General features: G+C 46.6%; 1 protein-coding gene across 10 annotated transcripts in view; it reads left to right on the forward strand.

Annotated features, from left to right (window-relative positions):
* pard3ab (par-3 family cell polarity regulator alpha, b) overlaps positions 1 to 23,375 on the forward strand; it is a 239,351-nt gene that overhangs the window by 109,766 nt on the left and 106,210 nt on the right. For 8 of the 10 annotated variants that reach the window (XR_006080216.1, XR_006080217.1, XM_042308154.1 and 5 more), the window contains exons 5-12: positions 51 to 194; positions 12,888 to 12,982; positions 14,028 to 14,111; positions 15,770 to 15,895; positions 17,895 to 18,096; positions 18,349 to 18,574; positions 21,529 to 21,668; positions 21,877 to 22,005. Coding sequence is in view for 8 of the 10 variants with exons in the window: in XM_042308154.1 (XP_042164088.1) it covers positions 51 to 194; positions 12,888 to 12,982; positions 14,028 to 14,111; positions 15,770 to 15,895; positions 17,895 to 18,096; positions 18,349 to 18,574; positions 21,529 to 21,668; positions 21,877 to 22,005 (1,146 nt within the window). In the remaining 2 variants the exon portion in view is untranslated. The remainder of the gene's footprint in view (positions 1 to 50; positions 195 to 12,887; positions 12,983 to 14,027; positions 14,112 to 15,769; positions 15,896 to 17,894; positions 18,097 to 18,348; positions 18,575 to 21,528; positions 21,669 to 21,876; positions 22,006 to 23,375) is intronic. The other 2 variants (XM_042308158.1, XM_042308159.1) reach the window with 2 other exon arrangements.

The raw sequence follows: 23,375 nt of genomic DNA on the forward strand, positions 1-23,375 counted from the left end.
GTCTGGGGAAACCAGCCCTAAGATTCTTCTTTGTTCCTTTGTCTATCTAGGGTAAGGTTGTGGACACGTACCGTAGTCTCCCCCGTGACTCAGGGACCTGGGCAAACCAGAGAGAGTTCCAGAGAGAGACGGCCCGCTCCTCCCTGAGCGCCAACCACCCCATGGTAGACCGCTGGCTGGAGAGACAAGAGCAGGTAGCACCACACACTGTACTGTGCATGCAAACCTGGTCACATTAACATTACGTATATTTGAGTCATTTAGAAGACTGTATTATCCAGAGTGTGGGGGCCCTTGCTAAGTACGTCCCGCGCTCTCTGCGCCCTCGCTCTCTGCGCCATCTGCGTCCTCGCTCTCTTCGCTCTCTCCGCCTTCGCTCTCTCCGCCTTCACCCACTGCGCCTTCGCCCTCTCTTCGCCCTCTGCGCCCCTTGCCCCCTGCACCCCTTGCCCTCTGCGCCCCCTGTCTCTGCGCCCCTTGCGTCTGCGCCCCTTGCTCTCTGCGCCCCCTGTCTCTGTGCTCTCTGCGCCCCTTGCCCTCTGCGCCCCTTGCCCTCTGCGCCCTCGCTGCTTCGCTCCCTCTCCTCCATGTAGACCATGGCATTAGCTGACAGAATGAGTTCAGATGTTCATCTGTCTGTGGGCGCTGGGCCGACTGAGCTGCTCTGCTGTGGAGAAGCCACATTGATGACAACTGGTGGGCCTGTGTCCAAAATGGCACCCTATTCCATATAATGGATTTATTTTGACCAGCTCTGGTTGAAAGTAATGCACTATGTAGTGACTAGGGTGCTATTAAGGACACAAGCCGGAAGTTCATAGCCTAGGATGTTTCTCATAATAGTGATCGTCATATAACTTTTCTTCCGACCGTTCATTTATTTTGTCAGCACCATGAGATATGAGCTGATTTTCAAAGGACATGTGGAGCCATGAACGATTTAGTCACTCCATTAATCAGACTGGATTGGAGAGGCATCTCCCAACAGATGTCTGTATTGCATAGGGCTGTAGCCATCACCGTGAAGGGTCAGTGGTTGTATCACAAATAATACCCTATGCCCTATTTCATGCACTTCCTTTGACCAGAGCCTTATGGGCACTGTCTAAAGTAGTGCACTATATAGGGAATAGACTGCCATTTGGCTCTGCTTTCTCACTGCTGTAAGTGTTTGTTCAGATTTTCTTCAGAGGGGAAGGATGGAGGGATGTTGAAAGTAGGGGGAAATGTCTTGTTTGTCCAGTGATGGAACTCCGTGAAAGTCATTGAGGTTCTGAGAATGCTCTGAAAACTCAAACTGAGTTTGTGATGTGAATCCTGAAATGTTATCTCCTTCATCTGCTCTGGCAACAGGTACTGTTGCTGTGGCAACATGAGAGCGCAGAGATCTCTGTGTGTGTTCATAAATCTGTCATGTGTTTTAATGAGCCACAGCTGGCAGTGCAGGAGCAGGGTGTAATGACCACTTCTCTTGCCAATCTGAAGAAGGACTACATGGGCGACAGTGTGTAAAAAAACACTTTGTAGGGTCTGTTTTTGTATGCTTGAATACACTTCTAGGTAATGACCGACCACTTCTCACAGCAGACAGAGTATCTCACAGCCAATCTGATGGGGGATCCCTTGGATGACAGTGTGGAGAAAACACTATGGTTGTGTCCTAAATGACACCCTATTCTCTCTATAGTGCACTACTTCTGACCAGGACCCAAAGGGGATTCAATACACTTTTTGGTATGCTTGAATACACTTACTATCTATAAAGTATGGGTGCATATACAGTCTTGCGTGTGAGTGTCCGGCTCAACATAGATAGCAGAGAGTGACTTTCAATTCAATTTAAAAAAAGACATTGAACACCATCATGCAATGTGAACTGTCTCTTTGGCCGGAGTACTGCAGTAACAGCCAGTCCACACACACACACACACCTGCAGATGAAAGAGGAGATGCCTGTACAATAACCAATGCCCACCCATATCTTGTTCGCTGCTGTAATTGGAATTCTTTAGAAATGAATATTTATAAGAAATAGGCTTTGGCTTCAATTCTCACTTGTATCAGTATTGCCTGAGGTTAGCGTGGATGTGCTTGGTTGCCCCTGGCTGTATACGCTTCATGCAGCTCCTGAATTAATGTTACACATGCAATCCATGTCAGGTGAAAAAAGATACCACCACCGTTCCATGGATTTACCTAATCATCATTCTGTCCGGTTTGTCCTTGTCCATTAGGCCATTGTGTGTATCCATGTCCTTTGTCATGGTTGGACTTGGTTTAGTGATCGGTGCATTAGTTAACCACAGGGGAGATGAGAAGCCTGTTTCACACAGCTGTACAAACAGTAGGTTAATCATCACTGCTGGCTAACTACATGCAGTATTAACTGCTAGCTAGGGTCCCTCCAGCACTCCCTGATGTCCTGCACACTACAACAAAGATGGGGAAGTCCCTCAGGTGGCACTGGTGCAGAACGGAAGCCTACAGTCACCTGGTTTGGTATGATAAATCATGTGAAGCTAGGCCGTGGAGCCATAAATCATGGCTAATGGAGCTGCTTCAGGAGGATGTGCTGCTGGCTTCCTGGTAGCTAGCGGTGGAGGTGTTTTGTATGAGGCTTAATAAGACAGTTGAGGGTGATTGGTCGACTTCTTGTCTTGGCCACTGGGGACCACAGCTCCATAAGCCCATACAGATACTAGAGAGGTACTAGAGTTCTCCGTACGCCCATAGAGACCGGGGCTCTTCTCCGTACGCCCATAGAGGCCGGGGCTCTTCTCCGTACGCCCATAGAGGCCGGGGCTCTTCTCCGTACGCCCATAGAGGCCGGGGCTCTTCTCCGTACGCCCATAGAGGCCGGGGCTCTTCTCCGTACGCCCATAGAGGCCGGGCTCTTCTCCGGCCCATAGGGGGCTCTTCTCCGTACGCCCATAGAGACCGGGGCTCTTCTCCGTACGCCCATAGAGACCCGGGGCTCTTCTCCGTACGCCCATAGAGACCGGGGCTCTTCTCCGTACGCCCATAGAGGCCGGGGCTCTTCTCCGTACCAGTAGGTGCTGCTGTGGCCTCAGGATTGTGGAGAAGTACTTAATGGGGGAGTGGTATTATTTGTTCTAGGTTACTCTCCGTTTGCTTGCTCCTCTTCCCCTCTCCTACCTCACCTCATCTCTCTCTGGTCTCCATGGCTGCACCGACCGTACCAGAATCTCGCCGTCATTCTGTCTCATCTTTATCTTTCTCCTCTCCCTGTGAGCTTTGTTCTCTTTTGTTTTAATGTGACACCCCCACTGAGCGAGATGGGAGTTCCAAGGCTGGTCTCTCCCTGAGGGTCCACTTCTAGCAGAGAAAGACACCTGGGAATTTCTCCCTCCCAGAGGCATTGTGCATATTGTCGCGGCATTCAACCCCACAACACACTAATTACAACACTAATTAAACCCCCTAGCAATCAATACACGGTTAATGATTTCCAGAAACCATTCTTCAGATTTGTGTTTGTCAATACCTGAATGAGAGGAGAGCAGGAGAACAGGACACTGTTAAATGTGAACAGGGGAACGAGAGCAGGAGAACAGGACACTGTTAAATGTGAACAGGGGAACGAGAGCAGGAGAACAGGACACTGTTAAATGTGAACAGGGGAACGAGAGCAGGTGAACAGGACACTGTTAAATGTGAACAGGGGAATGAGAGATGTGTTTTATCGTTGGTTTAAACATGAGTAGTACTATCAAAGGTAGCGCCAGAATGCCTTCTATATCATTAGAACTAATACCCACTTTGACACGATGCAGTGCCCTGGCATGATACCACTTAGTATGGGCCCCTGACTGTGTAACACAAATATAAAAACAGTGCTTGCCGTTCTGTCCTTCTGATTTCCATTCTTACAAGAGCATTACCAGTTGTCAGACTGTGTCTCCCCACAGACTGGACGAGCCCAGTGATATCTGTATCCATCCCAAATTCAATCCGCAAATGCTGGTGTGCATCCCAAATGGCACCCTATTCCCTTTTAGAGTGCACTACTTTTGACCAGGACTCATAGGGCTATGGGGGGGGGGCTGCTGTCGTACCTTCACCACAGTGTATTGAAAGCCGAGGTGTAGTCAATCAACAGCATCCCTCTTGTCCTGGTTGAGGGCAGTGTGCAGTGAGTGCATTGGCGATTGCGTCGTCTGGATCTGTCGGGCGGTAGGTGAATTGGAGAGGGTTGAGTGTGTCAGGGAGGATGGAGGTAATGTGGTCTTTGACTAGCCTCTTGAAGTACTTCATGATGAACGAAGTGAGTGCTACAGGTCAGTAGTTGAACAGTTACTTCCCCATTCTTGGGCACGGGGATGATGGTAATCATCTTGAAGCAGGTGGAGACAACGGCCTGTGCTAGAGAGATTGAAAATGTCCCAAATCACAATACCTAACTGGTCTGCACATGTTCCAAGGGCGCGGCTAGGGATGCCGTCTGGGCCGGCAGGCTTGCGAGGGTTAAGATGCTTGAATGACTTCCATACGTTCTCCGTGGAGACCGTAAGGACGTAGCCCTCATTGTCTTCAGGGGCTCTCCTCGGCAGATCAGTCGTTGTTGTTCGAAGTGTGAGAAAAAGGTGCTTCGCTCGTCTAGTAGGGTGGCATTGATGTCCACGGCGTGACTAGCTTTCTTTTTGTAGTCATTAGATCATTAGCAGCCTTGCCACATATGCTGAATTGTCTTGGAGTAGGAGTGCTGATCAAGGATCCCCTGTCTATGTATTTGCTACAATCTAAAAGGCACATCTGATCCTAAATCCTAGCACTCTGAGTCTTTATGGACTGCTTGACGCTATAGCAGAACAGAACCAACTCTCTTGAAAAGTGGGGAGCCACAAAGGTGAAATTCCTTCACTTTTAAAGAAAGCAGTTGGTACCATTATAAGCATACTATCATAACCTAGGATAAATGTGACTCCACCAGCCTTTTCTCTAATGAGGAAGAAAGCTGTAGTTTCTCTATCTTCTGCTAGCTCCAAGACTGCCATGCGTCTTCCCTGCTAGCTCCGAGACTGCCATGCGTCTTCCCTGCTAGCTCCAAGACTGCCATGCGTCTTCCCTGCTAGCTCCAAGACTGCCATGCGTCTTCCCTGCTAGCTCCAAGACCGCCATGCGTCTTCCCTGCTAGCTCCAAGACTGCTATCTCACAGGACTAGTTGTGTGGGTAATAGGCCTCTTGTGAAATTTGTTTGCTTTTTCTTTCTTGCGATCTCCACCCCAGCTTTCAGTTGTCACCATTTATGTAGGTCTCTTATTAACCTGACATTTTTTGTTTTATGGAACATTTTGTTTAACAAGTCAGTCTTATTTACAATGACGGCCTAACCCGGACGACGCTGGGCCAATTGTGCACCTCCTTATGGGACTCCCCAATCACGGCCGGTTGTGGTACAGCCTGGATTGAACCAGGGTCTGTAGTGATGCCTCTAGCACTGAGATGCAGTGCCTTAGACCGCTGCGTCACTCGGGAGCTTGTTCCTGCCTGTAACACAATGGTACTCTGATATACCACTGTAATCGACCTTTAGCAAGTGCTTTATGTTAACCAACTAACACTGAAGTGACCTTCGCTGCTTTACGGCTAATCTGTAGATTAATTTCTTAAACATGCAGGGGCAATTTCTGTTGCAGAAATCAACTAGATTCAGCCACGGGACATTTTTTTTCTTGAGCGGACTGTCGGGGGGCTGGAACATAATTACAAATAATTTGTAGACTGCAAATTGACCACAAGAAGCCCAAACATATGTTTGACCTAAACATAGTTTCAAACCTTGTTTACATTGCTGTATGATCATGCGTGTGTCTAATATCTGTGGGAATACTTGGCAACAGATTTCTTCAATTTAAGTGACTTAGAGCTGATTTCCTGGTGTTTTTACGGAATTGTGTGTCCAACAATGAATATTTGAAAAAAAGCAGAACTTGGGCCAAATAAAGGCCCACGGGCCGCCAGTTGGGGAACCCTGTTCTATTGTCACCTCATTGTAGCGTGTGTATTCTGCTTACGTATATTTATTCCTCCTCCCCATTGTGTGAAACTATGCATTCATTGTTCTGTTTCATCCTCACCTTGGCTGGCACACACAAGCCTGTTAATTCCTGTTCAGTGTTGTCAGTGTTCGATGTGCTCAGTGGAGTGAGAAATGGCTTCCTCCATGCAAACAGCCTCACACCAGCTTCATTACCACAGTAGAGACACTGTATGTGTCCCAAATGGCACCCTAATCCCTTTATTGTTCACTTCTTTTGCGTAGAACCCTACAGGCCTGGTCAAAATTTGTGCACTGAATACAGAATAGTGTGCCATTTGGGACGGAGGCACAGCGGACTCGGAGACCGTAAACACTTCTGGAACTCACACATTAACAGGTGGAAACAATGCAATACTACATTTAGTCAGGTCGAAATCAATACAGCTCCAAATGTAAACACATGATTATGATATTTATTTGTACTGCGCATATATAACTACATAGAGCCATGATTACATGGAACTCTATTCCACATCAAGTAACTCATGACCAGATCAAGTATATTTTATGGAACAGTGGGGATTGTGAAGCAACACAAACAGGCTCAAACGCACAGACGATAACATATGCACTATACACACACGTACACATGTATTTTGTGTTGTAGAATAGGGGCCTGATGGCACACACTTAATGTGAATGTATTGTAGAACAGCCGTAACAAATACAAATGTGTGTGTGTGATCCCACCCAACTTTCAGAGATGATCAGGAAGCTCATATGAAGGATCCCACCTTCTCAGACTCATTAGTACTGTGTGTGTGTGTGCAGGCGACTTGTGTGCATGTGTATTACAGCTCCTGCAGTGCCTCATGTCTCATATGTTTTCAATTACGCTGTGTCCTGTACCCCCCAAACACAACATAAACCGCTGCTATGTGTTGGACCAGCACCTATGTCAATTCAGGAGGAATTTGTGTGATTGTTGTAAAAATAAGCAATGCAGGTATCAGGGAAGGAGTATACTATAGCAGGGCTGTCCTGTGGTAGTCAGTCTGTCAGAGGAAACCGTTAAGATGGGTTTATGTATAAACGAGCTCTCTCTACAAGGAACACTTGCATGTCGTCTTCCTCTCGTTGCAGTGTTTTCTACTTTCTACGTCCATTAAAACAGCATTTAAAATGTAATTGTATTTGTCACATGCTCTGAATACCGTGAAATGCTTACTTTTACAAGCCCTTAACCAACAAAGCCATTTGAAGAAAATAGAGTTAAGAAAATATTTACTAAATAAGCTAAAGTAAAAAATAAAACATTTTTAATAAGTATCACAAAACAATAATGAGGCTATATACAGGGGTTATTGCTATGCAGATTCACATCCGGTGTGTCATGTTGGTATTTAGTCCGTAACCTCCTCTCCCCTTGCTCCGTCGGTGATCGTATGGATATCTCCTCTCCCCTTGCTCCGTCAGTGATCGTATGGATATCTCCTCTCCCCTTGCTCCGTCGGTGATCGTATGGATATCTCCTCTCCCCTTGCTCCGTCGGTGATCGTATGGATATCTCCTCTCCCCTTGCTCCGTCGGTGATCGTATGGATATCTCCTCTCCCCTTGCTCCGTCGGTGATCGTATGGATATCTCCTCTCCCCTTGCGACGTCGGTGATCGTATGGATATCTCCTCTCCCCTTGCTCCGTCGGTGATCGTATGGATATCTCCTCTCCCCTTGCTCCGTCGGTGATCGTATGGATATCTCCTCTCCCCTTGCTCCGTCGGTGATCGTATGGATATCTCCTCTCCCCTTGCTCCGTCGGTGATCGTATGGATATCTCCTCTCCCCTTGCTCCGTCGGTGATCGTATGGATATCTCCTCTCCCCTTGCTCCGTCGGTGATCGTATGGATATCTCCTCTCCCCTTGCTCCGTCGGTGATCGTATGGATATCTCCTCTCCCCTTGCTCCGTCGGTGATCGTATGGATATCTCCTCTCCCCTTGCTCCGTCGGTGATCGTATGGATATCTCCTCTCCCCTTGCTCCGTCGGTGATCGTATGGATATCTCCTCTCCCCTTGCTCCGTCGGTGATCGTATGGATATCTCCTCTCCCCTTGCGCCGTCGGTGATCGTATGGATATCTCCTCTCCCCTTGCTCCGTCGGTGATCGTATGGATATCTCCTCTCCCCTTGCTCCGTCGGTGATCGTATGGATATCTCCTCTCCCCTTGCTCCGTCGGTGATCGTATGGATATCTCCTCTCCCCTTGCTCCGTCGGTGATCGTATGGATATCTCCTCTCCCCTTGCTCCGTCGGTGATCGTATGGATATCTCCTCTCCCCTTGCTCCGTCGGTGATCGTATGGATATCTCCTCTCCCCTTGCTCCGTCGGTGATCGTATGGATATCTCCTCTCCCCTTGCTCCGTCGGTGATCGTATGGATATCTCCTCTCCCCTTGCTCCGTCGGTGATCGTATGGATATCTCCTCTCCCCTTGCTCCGTCGGTGATCGTATGGATATCTCCTCTCCCCTTGCTCCGTCGGTGATCGTATGGATATCTCCTCTCCCCTTGCTCCGTCGGTGATCGTATGGATATCTCCTCTCCCCTTGCTCCGTCGGTGATCGTATGGATATCTCCTCTCCCCTTGCTCCGTCGGTGATCGTATGGATATCTCCTGGATTGCTCCGTGGTGATCGTATGGATATCTCCTCTCCCTCATTGCTCCGTTTGTGATCGTATGGATATCTCCTCTCCCCTTGCGCCTCCGTCGGTGATCGTTGGATATCTCCTGCTCCCCTTGCTCCGTCGGTGATCGCTGGATATCTTTCCCTTGCTCCGTCGGTGATCGTTGGATATCTCCTCTCCCCTTGCCCGTTGATCGTATGGATATCTCCAGTCCCCTTGCGCCGTCGGTGATCGTATGGATATCGCCTCTCCCCTTGCGCCGTCGGTGATCGTATGGATATCTCCTCTCCCCTTGCCCGTCGGTGATCGTATGGATATCTCCTCCCCCTTGCCACCGGTGATCGTATGGATATCTCCTCTCCCCTTGCTCCGTCGGTGATCGTATGGATATCTCCTCTCCAAAACCGTCGGTGATCGTATGGATATCTCCTCTCCCCTTGCGCCGTCGGTGATCGTATGGATATCTCCTCTCCCCTTGCTCCGTCGGTGATCGTATGGATATCTCCTCTCCCCTTGCTCCGTCAGTGATCGTATGGATATCTCCTGGATGCTCATGAATTAAGTGGATTTACCGACAGAGCTCATTGTAATTTTGAGAGTAGATAAATCTAATGTTGCGCCTCCGTATTGTTATTGCTCTGCTGCTGTTGCTCTGAAAAAGGCTTAGCTGGATGTTTTATCTTTTGGCTTTTTCTCCACTCTCATTGCCTGTTTTATATACAGACAGTACACCAGGCAGTCCTTAGCTTTACACTACCTCAGACTGGGTGAGGGGTGCATTGTCGTGTCAGCCTCAGCAGTTTCAACCATCCACCAGGAAAGTGTTTACGTGCCTTGCATACTGGTAAGAGCCACTTAACAAAACCGCAACGATGAGGCCTATCTCAGATAATTGCAATGAGTTGACACTGACAGTCCTACTACACTTAGACTGCGTATCTTAAATCTATCCCCTCTCAATTCTTAGACCGTTTATGAGAATAATTGAATGATGTGATAGGTGTAGTTGAATGATGTGGTGGGTGTAGTTGAATGACGTGGTGGGTGTAGTTGAATGACGTGGCGGGTGTAGTTGAATGACGTGGCGGGTGTAGTTGAATGTCGCGGCGGGTGTAGTTGAATGTCGCGGCGGGTGTAGTTGAATGTCGCATGACGGGTGTAGTTGAATGTCGCGGTCGGGTGTAGTTGAATGTCGCGGCGGGTGTAGTTGAATGTCGCGGCGGGTGTAGTTGAATGTCGCGGCGGGTGTAGTTGAATGCCGCGGCGGGTGTAGTTGAATGCCGCGGCGGGTGTAGTTGAATGCCGCGGCGGGTGTAGTTGAATGCCGCGGCGGGTGTAGTTGAATGCCGTGGTAGTTGAGCGTCGTGGATAGTTGAATGGCTTGGTTGGTGTAGTTTAAAGCCATTCAACTACACCAACCAAGCCATTCAACTACACCAACCATGACATTCAACTACCATGACATTAAATTACACCTACCATGGCATTCATGTCATGGTAGTTGAATGTCGTGGCAGGTGTAGTTGAATGTCGTGGCGGGTGGAGTTGAATGTCGTGGCGGGTGGAGTTGAATGTCGTGGCGGGTGGAGTTGAATGTCGTGGCGGGTGGAGTTGAATGTCGTGGCGGGTGGAGTTGAATGTCGTGGCGGGTGGAGTTGAATGTCGTGGCGGGTGGAGTTGAATGTCGTGGCGGGTGGAGTTGAATGTCGTGGCGGGTGGAGTTGAATGTCGTGGCGGGTGGAGTTGAATGCCGTGGCGGGTGGAGTTGAATGCCGTGGCGGGTGGAGTTGAATGCCGTGGCGGGTGGAGTTGAATGCCGTGGCGGGTGGAGTTGAATGCCGTGGCGGGTGGAGTTGAATGCCGTGGCGGGTGGAGTTGAATGCCGTGGCGGGTGGAGTTGAATGCCGTGGCGGGTGGAGTTGAATGTCAAGGTAGGTGGAGTTGAATGTCGTGGTAGTTGAATGACGTGGTATAGAGCTCCTATATGATCCTGTGGGCACCTGGAACTCTGTGTATACATATCACATTTCCCAGAAATGGACCCAAATCTAACCTTGAGGGGTTTCCTGAGAGGGGTCACCCAGCCACTGACCCAGAACCTGTTTGTCCGGTGTGTCTCTGTCAAGACTCCGATTGTAGATGAGGAGCATTGTGCTCGCCCAGTGTTTCCTCCTGTTATGAAAACATGGCAGCGAGGCAGGATGGACATATGTGACTCTGGACAGGACAGAAGATGTAGTGGGGTTAAGTGTAAAGGACATTCAGGATAGTCACCTGGGCTAAGAGCATATGTCCAAGTTCCACATTTACTCCATGTATTAGTCTGTCCTGTAGGTAATATATGGGTGTTGTGTTTCTTTCTTGTGTCTGTGACCGTAAACAATCAGCTGTCCATTTCCAGCGGGAGCACACTTCATTAAAGTGCACTTTGGCCGTCTGCTACACAGTCCACTTCATTCACACTGAGATGGATTTTACTATTAAAATGTAATGAGCCCACAGGCCCGAGTGCCATTGTGGCCAAGACACTCGCACTAAGATGAGGAAACAAACAATGACTCCGCTGAAAAATAAAATATGTCCTGTCCTGTGGCTTTCTCAAATGGCACCCTATTCCCTATATAGTGCACTACTTTTAACTAGAGCACTAGGAGCTGTCTAAAGCAGTGCACTATAACGGGAATAGGGTGCCATTTGTGCCACGACCTGCCCTACCTACCCGCCTGTAGCCTGTCTTCCCAGTAGCCATTAACTCCAAGCCCAGCCCTGAATTATAGATGTGATGATCTAACCACTTGGTTAGAATGGGAGGATATGTACAACCTGATGTCACAGGAGGGGCTAGTGCCATAGTGCAGTTAAGTGACTTTTGAACAGTTATTTGGTTGATGTTGTATTAATCAAATGTGAGATCTTCAAAGCACATCTTGTACTGTAGCTGTCTGTGTTGTAGGGGCATTTTTGAATGTGTTTTAGTGCAAACAAAACCATTTGATTCACTCAAGTCACTCCAAACCAACATGAGCTAGTATAGGCAGTTTGTGTTTGTCATGAGGCCCTATACCCCCGAGCCAGTCGTTTACTGATGGAAAACTGCCACTGTCCCCTCAACATTTTCTGTCACCTCAGTGTCCCTGCGCCTTACCTGGGGGGGAGAGACACTGTTGCATCCCAAATGGCACCCTATTCCCTTTAGAGTGCACTTTCTTTTGACCAGGGTCCAGCCGGCGATGGTCTAAAGTAGTGCACTATAAAAGGAATAAGGGGCCATTTGGGACTCAGACTGTGATGTTGGAGAGCCAAGTCGAACCCCACTGTGCAATTCAGGAAATGGAATTGTCACTCTGAATAAAACAAAAGTCCATCGAAGGAGCTACTATTGAAATGTGGCCATGTGACTTTCCTCCTGTATCTGTGGTGATGAATGTGATTCACATGCTCTTCAAGGAGCATAGTGTTGTCTTGGGGAATAGAATGTGAAGATTGGATTTTTCTTGACCTTTTCATAAATATCTCCCTTTCTATGTCTACACCATGCAAGAATTGTCATGTACGTGTAACCCACAGTGTCCCAAACCCTTTTCCTCTTGTTTAGAAACCCATTCACAACCTGTTAAGCATAGGACACCATTCCTATGAGACATGCTCTGTAGCCACTGTGATCCTGTTGTGAAGGAGACCAACAGGACTGGATTACCGGTGTACTGCAGCTCTCCACTGTACGTCCCCCCCGCAGCAGCAAACAGTGCACTGTCATGGCAACCGTACAGGGAACTGTGGCGATGTGTTCATTTTCATACTGATGAGGCGAGCTGTTGCTGCCGTTGCCGCGGCTCCTCTGCCTTCTCCAGTATCACCATGAAATTTTAATGACCCTGTCTAGTCCACCATCTCTTTTTCTCCCTCTTACTCCTTGTTCTCTCACTCTCTCTCTCGCTCTCACAATAGGAATCAGTCCTGAACATTTTTTCAGGTTTTAATAGTGGCATAGGCTGTAATGGGTGCTCATATGTAGGTTACCCGTCTTATGTCATGTTGTCTGCGTACCATTTTTTTGTGACTCATTTCAGCCGGTGTGGAATGGACCATCTTTCAATGTCTGTGCCAATGAGACTCGGGAGGCTTGGTTTGATAAGATGCTCATGTTGCAGTCAGAGATCCTAGAAGACATGTAATTCTATGGTTGTTGTCTTGTTTTGCAGGAGGAGGGGGGGCACGGGGAGGAGGAGAACGGCAGGATCGAGCCGGTTGGCCGAGCTGACTCCTGTATGGCCCACACCCCTGTGAGGTCACTGGAGTAAGTCGTCTCTGAAAGGGTCGTCCAATTACAGATAGAGGACTACGTCCCAAGTGGCACCCTTTTCCCTTTATAGTGCACTACTTTTGACCAGAGCCTTGTGGATCCTGGTCAGAAGTAGTGCACTATATAGGGAATAAGGTGTCGTTTGGGATTCATCCAGAGCTTCTGTCTCAACGTAACCACCTCTCTGATCACCTGACATTGATCCTTAACAAGTACAGGAATAACATTAATCTGTAGCAGTGGAATGAGTACCAGTTAACTACCTACCTCTAAGCTGAACCTAACACTTCTGATCTTATATTGTATTCTCCATGTAATCATTTATTGTCAAGAGTCTTAGATTTAGGCCAATAAATATTGCATTCCACAAGTTTGGAGATAATCTTTTTAAACCCCTGGCTAATGTTCTTTTAAGGAACTTGAGCATAAACCAAATGTCATCATAACCATAAAAGGTACCATGTACTGATCCATTGTCATGGTGATAGTAATAACACTCATTTTCTAACTGTCATCTCTTTCATGCCATCAGTCTAATCTTCAGGTACAGTATGTTATTGATATTATTTCGCCCAGAAAGGAAGGCGTCCTCGCCTCCTAATAGAATACAACTATATTTTTATGCAAATAACCTTTGTCCTAAAGGTAATAGAAACACAACTACTAAGCACCAATCTATGGAAACTCGAGGGGTTAGAGGTCAAAGAATACAAGTACAACACAATTTTTTTGAAAGGAATTTGATAGTTTACTTGTCTCAGATTTCCCTATAAAAATCCTATGTGATAGACTGTCTGAAGGTCAAGACATAAGATATGATATGTATATGTAGTGTGTATGGAAACCTCCCTTGACGCTCCTTAGAACTGAGTTCTGAATGATGCGTTTCTGTCACCTGGGATGTTGGGAGAAACCAAAACCTGGCGTAAAGCTCATCCCTAGTGGTTTATTCATTTCTTCCTGCTCTATTTGTTGTTGTTTTTCTCCCCTTCCTGATTTCCATGTGGTTTCACCCCTCCCCATCCTCATTGTCTCACAGTGACATTGTAAAGCTGGTAGAAGTGTCCAATGACGGCGGGCCCTTGGGGATCCATGTAGTGCCTTTCAGTGCCCAGGACCGCAGGTAAAGCCCTCCCACTACAGCCACCACTGGATAGACAGGCAGCAGGATACTTACGCTACGCAGGCATAACACTGCCACGATTAAGGAGGGGGGAGTAGAGAGGGAAGGAGGGGGAGGAGAGAGAGAGAGAGCGAGCTTAGTCTGCTATGGCACCTGCATCCTCATGTGACCCAGTAAAACAAACACACACACACACACACACTCCCCCTACACATGGACCTACGCAACATGCATGTCATGCTCACATCATGAAGTGATTAGCTAGTTTACAGTGATCAATCAGGATTGTTCAGTGCTTGCAGGTCCTGTCCTGTCTGAAGTATTTACATGATGTAAAGGTTGTACTCTGCAGTCCTATACACATTTACAGTCTCTGTTAGAAGATGTAATGGAATCATTTATTTAATGGTCCAGCTCTTTCACATATGTCCACTAGCACAGAGCTAGGTTTACAATTCCTAGCCTGGTCCCAGATCTGATTGTGCTGATGGCACAAACACGGGTACCCAGGCTAGCTTATTCGCTACTGATTCAGAGGAACTTCCAACTAGAAGTTCTGGAAAACATATTTTGTTATAATGAATCTGTGTTTAAACATACCTGTGAACAATAAGTATTATTTTAATAGTTCTAGCACTTTATGGTAATTTGTATGATTTCGGATGACCTACTCTGTATTCAGTATTTCAGTGAAGTCAGCATTGTGTAGCAGTCAGGAAGCCCGAGGCATCTTGCTACTGTATGGAGGGTTACTGCTTTCTCTGACAGCTGTCACAGCTGAAGACTTCCCAAACTCACATGTGATGGAGCAGCATTTCTCTAATTCCTACACGTTACTGTAGATTTAACCGTTTTCTCTGTCAGAACGCTAATGGTCTCTATTTGTTTTGCATAAGGCAGCTCAGTCAGGAGCGAAACTTTGCATTCAGGTAGAGAGAACGGGCACACCTAGCTACAGTAACTAGACCTATGCTGTTTTAGAAGACGGGCACTTTCATCTAGACACAAATTACTACTGACAAACATAACGCCACCAACTTAATAATAATTTATTTGAATTTATGTAACGCTTTTCTACCAACTGAGGTACTCAAATCACTTTACATATTAGGGAGAATTTCACCTCATCCACCCCCAATGTGAGGCACCCACCTCAGTGATTCATGGCCACCATTTCTGTGCCAGAACGCTCACCACACATCAGCTATCAGGTGGAGAGATGAGGAGTGACATGCCGATTAGCAACGAGGGGGATGACTAGGTGGCCAGAATGGAATGTGACCAGGTTGGGAATCTAGCCAAGACAAAGTGGCTCATATCTCACTTTCACTTTACACTTTGCCATGAATTAAAACCATACACCAATCAGTGTTAGCCTGTGAACTAAGTAAGGATGCAGATGACATGGAGGACATGTTGCTTATCTCTTTGTTATGAGCCTATGCATATATCCAAAATGGCACTAGTGCACTACATAGGGAATAGAGTGCCATTTGAAACACACCTTATTCATGTAGAGCCTAGTTGTTTGCTGGAGCTTCAGTAGTCCTCCCCTTTCCAGACCTGCTCTGTCTACCCCAACAGCCATATTGAACCCTAAGGCCTCTTCCACAGCTGCCAGCCGTATTACACCAACGTCTGCTTCTGAATGTTTCCAGGACTCTCGGCTTGTTGGTCAAGCGCCTGGAGAGGGGAGGCAAGGCGGAGCAACATAGTCTGTTCCAGGAGAATGACTGCATCGTACGCATTAATAATGGAGACCTGCGAAACATCCGCTTCGAACAGTAAGACGCCTGTACCTACCGACCAGGACCACCGGTCCTGAGCTCCTCTCCACTCCCTGCCAGCCCTCCCCTGCTCTCCCTTACTCTCCACTGCCATGTCTTCTAACCAAAGCATGGCCTCTGCTGCTTTCTGTTGCTAAGCTAACCCCATTCCTGTTTGATGATTCCTACGTCGTTCCTACTGTAGGATCTTGGTAATATGGAGGCTGCCTGCCATTCCTCTCAGCCTCTGTCCTCTCCATACTTGCAATCCTTTCTATACCTCTATGTATTTAGCAGCTCCATCTGTTGCTACTGGATGCTAACATCTTCCTATTAGACTCCTAGATCAAACCTACCTCTGCTCAACTTGCTTGGCTTCTGACTTTCAGGGCATCCCCGGCTTTGATCTGTCTCTCTCCCTCAGCTCCTCAGTCTGAGCAGATCTTAACAGCCTAGCTAACTGCTGCTGCCTCCCATTGTTCTCTGCTGCAGATACTCTTCCATAGAAATAGAATGATGGCTTCCTGCTTCATTCCTATTTTGTACAGTCAAAATGGCTGCCAGGCCACCCATTATGGTGTCATTGACTTGAATGGGGGAGGCCATTCAATTCATTCTAGTTCTGTTGTACGCTGCTTGCATGCCATTCTAGAATCCAGCTAAAGCTTTTGAATGCAATGTTACATTACATTCCTCATCGTGCTTTATGTAATGTGCTTTTCAGAAGCATAAGCACTGGTGTACTGTGAAAAAACAGCTGTCATTGTGTGCACACTTACACACTCACAATAACCTATGGCTATAGTGTAGCCTAGTGGTTGAACAGGATTCCCATGTGATTCTGGGAGGAATGGGAGTGAAGTTCTAGAGTCCAGTTCAGGACAGGAACAACAGTCTACAGCCCTCAAACGCAACTGGACTTCAGCCAGTTCCACTGCATTTTTCCCTTTGTTCCACCCTAATCAGGGACTGATTTAGACCTGGGACACCAAGTGGGTGCAATGAATTATCAGGTAGAGCAGAAAACCAGCAGGCTCTGGATGTCTTAGGGTAAGAGTTGAGTACCCCTGGTCTACAAGAATAGTTCAAAACTGAGTTTTATTATATATTAACAGACAGGGTTTTCACACATGCTAAATGTCAGAAAAGCTTCTCCATTATATTTTTGAGGAACTGGTGGGCGCGCTACATCATTAGAGGTTGACATGGGAGTGAACATTCATTATTGTTCCGTCATTGTTGGTAATGGGCTTATAAGTACGCATTTCACTGTAAGGTTGTAATACACCTGTTGTATTCGGCGCTTGTGGCAAATCACATTTGATTTGGGAATATTACTAGTGGCTGGGAATAAGGCTAGGAATTGCACGGTCGTTGGGAGTGGGGTTAGGATGTCTGTTAATCTGTTTTGAGAGAGGAGTTGCCTGTGTGCATCCCATATGGCAACTTATTCCCAATGTAGCACTCATTTTGATCAGAGCCCTAAAGTCCCTGGTGAAAAGTAGAGCACTATATAGGGAATAGGGTGGCATTTGGGACATAACCGAGATGTCTAGCAAAGTCTGCTTTAATCTACTGTAACAGGTGTGGCTAACAAGACTACTGCTATGGCAAGATTACACTAAATAGATGGTTTCAGTTAATATCTACACTACCTAATGTTGAAGGGGTTTAAAATGATTTTTCTCCAAACGTGCTTCAGAAACCCCATTCCTTTCATCTGAGCCATATGAGGGATTACATGATGAAACTGGCAAGCCTATTCTAAAGCTATACATTCTTACTCTCTACAAGCTTTAACCACTGTGCTGTGCAGGTGTCCTACCAGCAGGGTTGATAACCACAACTAATGTAATGTGTCCTTGAGTCATAAATTGGCACCAAATAATTTTTATTGAGCACTACTTTCGACGAGGCCATTCAGGACACACTCCTCCTGTTCCATTTGAGATGCAGACTATGTCGGATCCAACATCTGTGTTGAGTTGTTTTGCTTCTCCCTCCTTCCTGTCCTCAGAGCCCAGAACATGTTCCGCCAGGCCATGCGTTCACCAGTCATCATGTTCCATGTGGTTCCCAACCTGATGAAGGCCCAGTACGAGCAGCTGTCACACAGCGAGAGGAACCCCGACGTGGCCTACTCCTCTGGAAGCTTCAGCCCTGACTCCCTAGCCAGCGAGAGAAGCAGCACAACCTCAGGCCTGGATCACACCCCACAGGTCTCTCTACGTTTTGTATATTGTCTGTCGAGTGTCCAGAGTGCCGCAGCGGTCTAAGGCGGAGCATCTCAGTGCTACAGGCGTCACTACAGACCCTGGTTTGATCCCGGCCGTCCGTGATCGGAGTCCCATAGGGCGGTGCACAATTGGGCCAGCGCCGTCCGGGTTACGAGGGTCTGTCGTTGCGTTTATGATGCAAGGCAAATTTCTTTCAAAACTGATAATGAAATGCTGTCTTATCTTATATCACAGAGGATGTCCCGTGGTCCCCACCCTCACCAGCACCCCGAGCAGGGTGATGCCTACACCTCTCTACCTCACCCCCATGGGCTTGCCCATGGGGGTTCCATGGGCAAGCCCCCATTAGGCCACGCCCCTCCAGGCCGCACCCCCTCCCCTCACAGGGTGCTAAACTCCACCCCCACGGCGGGCTTCACCAAAAAGGTCGGCAGGAGACTGAACATCCAGCTGAAAAAAGGTCAGACGACACACATACACACCTAAAAAATCTGTGATTGGACCTTACAGAGAAAGCATTGATCTAATCCTCTCCAGCACATCTAATCCTGGCTAGGGGTCTAAGAAAATTGTCTTAAGGCGTCAGCATGCTTCAGTTCGGCTGGCGCCTAGCCGAACAACTGAAAAACCTTGCTTAACTCCAAAACTAACAAAAACACTGCACCAAATACCCTAGTTTCAGACTCTTCATTATCCTTACACCTCTGAAGACTCTAGCCACTTCCATGCCATGCCGACTGTTGGATAAGAGGAACCATAGGGTGTTCAGATCCTGACTGCACCTTTGTCCATCCTGAGACATACCATGTGGTCAACCCGACACTCACACCTCACCATTGTTACAGCCCCCCGCATTTGTTTGTCAAAAAAACAACAGGTGTTTAAAAGTCAAGTGATAAAATGCAACATCTCTAATGAAATGAAACATTAGAAAGAGTGTACAAGATAAGCCAAGACGTAGTACATAAAAAAATAAAAAATCCCAAACTCTCTTCCAAAAAAGAATGAATGAAATAAGCTAAATTAAATACCCCCTCCAAAAAGAAGAAATGGTGGAATAAAGTGCAGTTTGCCACGACTACAAAGACTGTAATTGTGATAGGACCAGTTTCAAGTAGGCTGCTTTTTAGGCATTAGGCTACTTGAAGGTGAAACTATGAGAAATCAAGGGGCCTACTGTAGCATTTGGAATTTGACAACAAAGCTTTAGTTAATTTCTTAAATTATAGCAGTAAAAATTGTTTAATTATTCATCGTTTGTATCATGCTTGTATTTTGAAGTACTTTGCGTCGTACTGTGAAACTGCTTGAGGTGTTAGGATACCTTTAATCAATGACGCCTTTGTTTTGATTATTTTATTAAGTGTGTTATTTTAAATACACTTCAAATAAAGTTTCAATTGAAGTTTGATATTGGGTCTTTAATTGATGATTGTATGAGTATAGACTCCATAAACTAAATAGACTGTCGTTCTTAAGACATTTTTAGAACTCTGTTATATGCCTATTAAATAAATGTTTGGCATAGGTTACCTACTGAGCTGAACTGGGCCGTGATATGAGGACAATAGACAAGGTGTTAGGGGCTATTAGTGTAAATATTTAGTGTAATTATCCATGACCTTCCAGAGCCAACTAATCAAGACTGGTCAAGCTCTGACTTCTCAATACTGAGCTTCTACTTATCATTACAGGTATTCTGACTGACTTGTACACGCTTGGAAACAGGCCATTTTACTCAGTGTTACTTTCCCTCAGTCTAAGAATTTAGCCTCTTAGATTCTACAAATAAAATGCTGTGTTTAGGTCTGTGTGACGAGGTTGGATAAATAAATACTTGTTCTGTTTAGGAGGAACGCAGCAAATGGTTTGGGTGGAAATATATAATTATTACAGTAGCTTCCAAATAAACATATGCCAGTCTCATCTCATTGATTCATGAAGAGATGCACACTTCAGAATCATTCAATCTAGCCATAGACTTGAATAAAGATGGCCAAACAGCTTCACACTTTTGCCTGAAATGGTGGACAGAAAATGTGTTACAGATTGAGCCATAAATTCCTAATGAAACACACTTCAGGGGTGTATGCAGTGACTGACAGCTGGACAGAGTTGGCACGGCACAGGCCTCTGCCATAGGAGACACACACATACCGGTCTCTGCCATAAGGACCAGGTGTGTGTGTGTTCCTGCCAGGTGTGGTGGGCAAGAGGGCTTGTTGCTAAGCAGCCACTCTGTCTGTAGTGTGCACTGTGTCAAAAGCAATGTTGAAGATAGAAGGGCCCAGTCCATATGGCACACCAGCACTGTGTTGGGATGTCTCCACTGTCCTGGACCCCTGGCCTGGAACCAAGCCAGAGTACTGAAAGGCCCAGGCCAGAAATCGGGGATGGATCACAACCTTCACTCTATTCGCTATATTATAGTGGACTGGTCAAAATGAGTGCACTATATAAGGAGTACTGTAGGGTGCCATTTAAAAAGCAGCCCGTAACTCCCAACCTGTTTGATTCCTGTTAATAAGATCCCCACTGACCACATCCAGGTGTCTATTGTTTCATTTAGTAGGAGGACAACGTAAACGTAGCTCTGTTATCATCCACCAAGTTCTGGAAGACATTTCTCCTTCCATTCCTTGTTTGCTTTGGTTGAACGAGTACAGTCGTTGCAGATTAACATTTATTTATGAGACTTTGCCTGGCTTGTTGTGTGTCGAGTGCAGACTAAACCTTATTTGGATGATAGATTTACTTGGTTAGTTTGCTTGGTAACTCCGACTCACTGGCCTCTTCACAAAACCCAAGCTGTAACACAATCAATCTGGAATTAGAGCACGTCTTTCCTAATCAAGCTAATGTGTATTCAAAGATCCTGTGTACCATGTGAAGCATAGCGATGGTTAAGCCATTTACTGGTAAGTGTAATACGTGCCCATACTGTGGTGGGAAGTTGATTGGCTTATTGACATGGAAGGGATTTAGAGTGTTCTGAAACAGAATCCTCTGAGCATTCTGGAATCCTCTGTTTGCGTTCTGCCTTGCTTGCATTACCGTACACAGCTCAGACAGTCAGACAGAGAGATTAGGCTGGGCAGTCATTCTACTGAGACATTCTGAATGTGGTGCCGTCTGGGAGAGAAGCGGTCCGATCCCCATCCTCTACACTCAGATTGAGTTGGTCTCATTAGGCCGGGAGGGTTCTGCAGGTTCAACACTGCGTCTTGTCTCAACATTCCCTACTAGTCGTCCAAATTCCTTCCCATGTTCCATTTTCTTCTTGGAATGCCTGTTTTGGTTTTCTATGGCCATTTGGACTATATGTTTTGTTGCTGTGTACGTCCTAGTGTACCTGTGATATGAAGGCAAGTTCAAATATAGGCCTTCTCACACTTTTTCTCACACTTCCATCAGGTCCGGAGGGTCTGGGTTTCAGCATCACATCGCGTGACGTCCCCATCGGTGGCTCGGCGCCCATCTACGTGAAGAACATCCTGCCCCGAGGAGCTGCCATCCAGGACGGACACCTCAAGGCTGGAGACAGGCTGCTGGAGGTGAGACCCGAGATAAAGGGAGTAGCGCTCACTGCCTGATCACCCTTCCTAGATCTCTGTTTGCGTTGGTTTATGTTGTGTTGGCATCATACAGTCTGCCACATAGACATGTTTAGGCTGTAAGGATCATATTAGTAATCTCAGTGGGGTTTAGCGGTCTCAAAATGAATGTGAATCTGTATGTTACTAATGGCCATTTGTCTTCCAGGTGAACGGAGTGGACCTGGTTGGGTTGACCCAGGAGGAGGTGGTCTGTCTGCTGAGGGCCACACCCATGGGAGGGGCTGTGGGGCTTGTAGTGTTACGACAGGAGGAGACCTTCCTGCCCAGAGAAGTGGTATGTCTCTCTGCTCCCATATCACAGCAAACTCTACTTCCCTCCTCTCTAGGACCCTTAGAAAGTAGAGTCCCCATTTGTCATATGTCCCCTACTCTCAGGAAAGTCTGTGTGTGTTAGTTTGTATGTATGTTGTTAGGTCCTGTGGTTGTATGTATGTTAGGTCCTATGTTTGTTGTTAGGTCCTGTGGTTGTATGTTTGTTGTTAGGTCCTGTGGTTGTATGTGTGTTGTTAGGTCCTGTGGTTGTATGTTTGTTGTTAGGTCCTGTGGTTGTATGTGTGTTGTTAGGTCCTGTGGTTGTATGTTTGTTGTTAGGTCCTGTGGTTGTATGTATGTTAGGTCCTATGTTTGTTGTTAGGTCCTGTGGTTGTATGTTTGTTGTTAGGTCCTATGTTTGTTGTTAGGTCCTGTGGTTGTATGTTTGTTGTTAGGTCCTGTGCTGGTTGTATGTATGTATGTTGTTAGGTCCTGTGCTGGTTGTATGTATGTATGTTGTTAGGTCCTGTGCTGGTTGTATGTATGTATGTTGTTAGGTCCTGTGCTGGTTGTATGTATGTATGTTGTTAGGTCCTGTGCTGGTTGTATGTATGTATGTTGTTAGGTCCTGTGCTGGTTGTATGTATGTATGTTGTTAGGTCCTGTGCTGGTTGTATGTATGTATGTTGTTAGGTCCTGTGCTGTTGTATGTATGTATGTTGTTAGGTCCTGTGGTTGTATGTGTGTTGTTAGGTCCTGTGGTTGTATGTGTATGTGGTTGTATGTTGTTAGGTCCTGTGGTTGTATGTGTGTTGTTAGGTCCTGTGGTTGTATGTGTGTTGTTAGGTCCTGTGGTTGTATGTATGTTGTTAGGTCCTGTGGTTGTATGTGTGTTGTTAGGTCCTGTGGTTGTATGTGTGTTGTTAGGTCCTGTGGTTGTATGTGTGTTGTTAGGTCCTGTGGTTGTATGTATGTTGTTAGGTCCTGTGGTTGTATGTATGTTGTTAGGTCCTGTGGTTGTATGTGTGTTGTTAGGTCCTGTGGTTGTATGTGTGTTGTTAGGTCCTGTGGTTGTATGTGTGTTGTTAGGTCCTGTGGTTGTATGTGTGTTGTTAGGTCCTGTGGTTGTATGTGTGTTGTTAGGTCCTGTGGTTGTATGTGTGTTGTTAGGTCCTGTGGTTGTATGTGTGTTGTTAGGTCCTGTGGTTGTATGTGTGTTGTTAGGTCCTGTGGTTGTATGTGTGTTGTTAGGTCCTGTGGTTGTATGTGTGTTGTTAGGTCCTGTGGTTATATGTATGTATGTATGTTGTTAGGTCCTGTGCTGGTTGTATGTATGTTGTTAGGTCCTGTGCTGGTTGCATGTATGTTGTTAGGTCCTGTGCTGGTTGTATG

Source organism: Oncorhynchus tshawytscha, linkage group LG28, assembly GCF_018296145.1.
Source record: "Oncorhynchus tshawytscha isolate Ot180627B linkage group LG28, Otsh_v2.0, whole genome shotgun sequence".
NCBI classification, from domain to species: Eukaryota; Metazoa; Chordata; class Actinopteri; order Salmoniformes; family Salmonidae; genus Oncorhynchus; species Oncorhynchus tshawytscha.